This window comes from Sinocyclocheilus anshuiensis, unplaced genomic scaffold (assembly GCF_001515605.1).
Source record: "Sinocyclocheilus anshuiensis isolate Anshui unplaced genomic scaffold, SAMN03320099.WGS_v1.1 scaffold442, whole genome shotgun sequence".
NCBI lineage: Eukaryota > Metazoa > Chordata > Actinopteri > Cypriniformes > Cyprinidae > Sinocyclocheilus > Sinocyclocheilus anshuiensis.
Genome location: NW_015542354.1, coordinates 335960 through 338517, shown reverse-complemented (window position 1 = coordinate 338517; position 2558 = coordinate 335960). Strand labels below are relative to the sequence as shown.

The following is a 2558-nucleotide window of genomic DNA, read 5'->3' as shown; positions in this document are numbered from 1 at the left end:
ACAATATGTTTTGTCTTGTTTTCCAGTACAAACATTCTCGAATCAAAATACATTTACTTATGAAGAAGCTAAAAGTTGATTTTTCTTACCCCACTGGTGCATATTTGTTCTTGTTTTAATAAAGGCACTTTTTATAATTGTTTTTAGAAAATAATAATTTTCTTTTTACAAGTAAATTTATCTTCACTGTAGGAAAATCTGTAAAGGAATTTTCTGTATTGATTTTGCAGGTGTTTTCCCTCTATTGTATTACTTGTATTGTTGCATTGTGTTGTGTTTTAGGTTAAAGGCTACAATAAATGTCTGTAAAGACAGTGTTCTGGCTGAAAATTATCAGTACATTTTCCATTTTTCAATGGATTTTTGTCTTAAGGTGCAGTCATATTTCAGCAAAATTTTGTGGGCAAAAAAAGTCCATTGTCAATAACATACCGATATATGAAGCACAGCTCAGACAGCGGTCACTTTCAAGCAGCTTTCTGTTGGACAGCAGAGAGGATTTGCATAGCTAACTTTAACGAAAATCTGAGTGGGGAACTTTTTTACCTTCAAGAGATACTCCTGAATGCATGGATTCCTGTTGAAATTACTACAATGACTAAATTTTGCCAAGTAGCATTGGTTTAAGAATGTTTATATATTTGTACTGGAAAACGTGACAAAAATACTAAGCAAGAAACCCTTTCTCTTTCTTTTGTAAAACAACTATAAAATTTGAAATGCATACTAATTTATGGATAAAGTAATTCAAGGGATAGTTCACCCAATAATAACAATAATCACCATTTACTTACACAAATGACATTCAAGAACTTGGACTTTCATTCTTCTGGGCAATACAAAAGGAAGATATTTCGCAGAATTTCTCAGCTGTTGTTGTCCATATAAAGAAAGTCAATGGAATCACTGACAACATCACTGACCTGTATTGAATGAAAAAAGTGGGTGTCAATTATTAAAAGCCTGCATATTAATCGACTTCTCAAATTCTTAGTTTTATCATATCTTGTATCATTTTATTATCTCTCTAATTCTCATCTCATCTTTGTACTGATTTCAAGGCTTCCGACCGTGAGATCGTGTGGGTCATGCGGATCACTATTTTTGTGTTCGGGGCTCTAGCGACGGCCATGGCTCTCCTGACTGGGACCGTCTATGGTTTATGGTACCTGAGCTCTGATCTGGTCTACGTCATCATCTTCCCCCAACTCCTATGCGTTCTTTTCATCCGTGCCACGAACACCTACGGCTCGGTGGCTGGATACATCTTTGGATTGATCCTGCGAGTTGGTGGAGGGGAACCATATCTCAAACTGCCTCCGTTCATCTACTACCCTGGATGGACTATTGAGGAGAAGGTCCATCATGTGACCAAGGAGGTGGAATACCTGGTGTTGCAGAGGTTTCCCTTTAAGACTACTTCCATGCTGGCCTCGTTCCTAAGCAATGTGGTGTTCTCATACCTGTTTAAGTACCTGTTTGAGAGTGGCACTTTGTCGGCTAGATATGATTTCTTGGATGCAGTGGTGGCCAAGCACAGTGCCGAAATAATGGACAAGACCACTCTGGTGAACAAGAACATAATTGGGCTGAATGAAATGGCCCCGGTCAAGCCAAGACTTAGTGTTACTTTAGCTGCTACCTTCACCAGGAAGGAAACCCTGACCGAAGAGGAGGACTCCAGCCCGGAGTCACCGAGTCATGAGAATGAGTAGAGACCCTATGTTTAATCTTGAGAAGACTCTCTATTGGTTCCATAATGTGAAGTACAAGGCTTCACCCAATAAGTAAATAAATATCAGATTTTAATTATGTACTTAATTCATTCCACACTCCTTCTCTGGAATTTCCATCACTTCTTTCAAGATGGGAATGGGACAGCAACTGAAACTCAATGAAAATGGCAAAGAGAGAAGAAAGCAGCAGTGATTCGAGTGGTTTGAGTAATATTAGGAAAAAACTGACTTGATGGTGTTAATTACCCTGAGAAGCTCTTAGACTCCTGTCGGTATGTACAAACCCTGAGTGACTCTCCTTTCCCTTCTAAAGAAAATGTTGAGATACTGTAAGTAATCCTTGGGAAAATAATTATATTAAAAGGTTAGTTCACTCAAAGATGTTCTGTCACCATTTGCTCAACCTGGATGACTTCATTTCTTCTGTAGAACATAGAACAAAAATTCTCTTTTTTATCCATACAGTCAAAGTCAATAGACTTCAGTGTTCTTTTGAACCTTATTGAATTTTATTGCATGGACAAAAAAAAAGCAGTTGAAACATTCTTCAAGTTATGAATGATGACAGAATGTCCATTTCTCTGTGAACTATCCGTTTAATTTCCTAAACCTGGACAAAGATCAGTCCAGATTTGAAAAAGAAAACATAACAAAGTGATTATAATCTATCAAATTATAGCTATATATTAATAAATAATAGTTGTAAGTTCATGTGTCATGCCATTACTTACGTCAAACTCCCATGATAGATATTAGTGCAGATTATCCTATTACCCTATTTGATCATAAAAATCAAATGTAGCTAAACGGTTATAAGCTGTT

At 36.9% G+C, this 2558-nt stretch overlaps 1 protein-coding gene across 1 annotated transcript in view; it reads left to right on the top strand.

Annotated features, from left to right (window-relative positions):
- Positions 1-1823, top strand: part of LOC107691621 (high affinity choline transporter 1-like) — a 9577-nt gene extending 7754 nt beyond the window's left edge. The window contains exon 9 of the mRNA XM_016490309.1: positions 1062-1823. Within this exon, the coding sequence (XP_016345795.1) occupies positions 1062-1715 (654 nt within the window). The 3' untranslated portion in view covers positions 1716-1823. The remainder of the gene's footprint in view (positions 1-1061) is intronic.
- Positions 1824-2558: the final 735 nt, after the last annotated feature.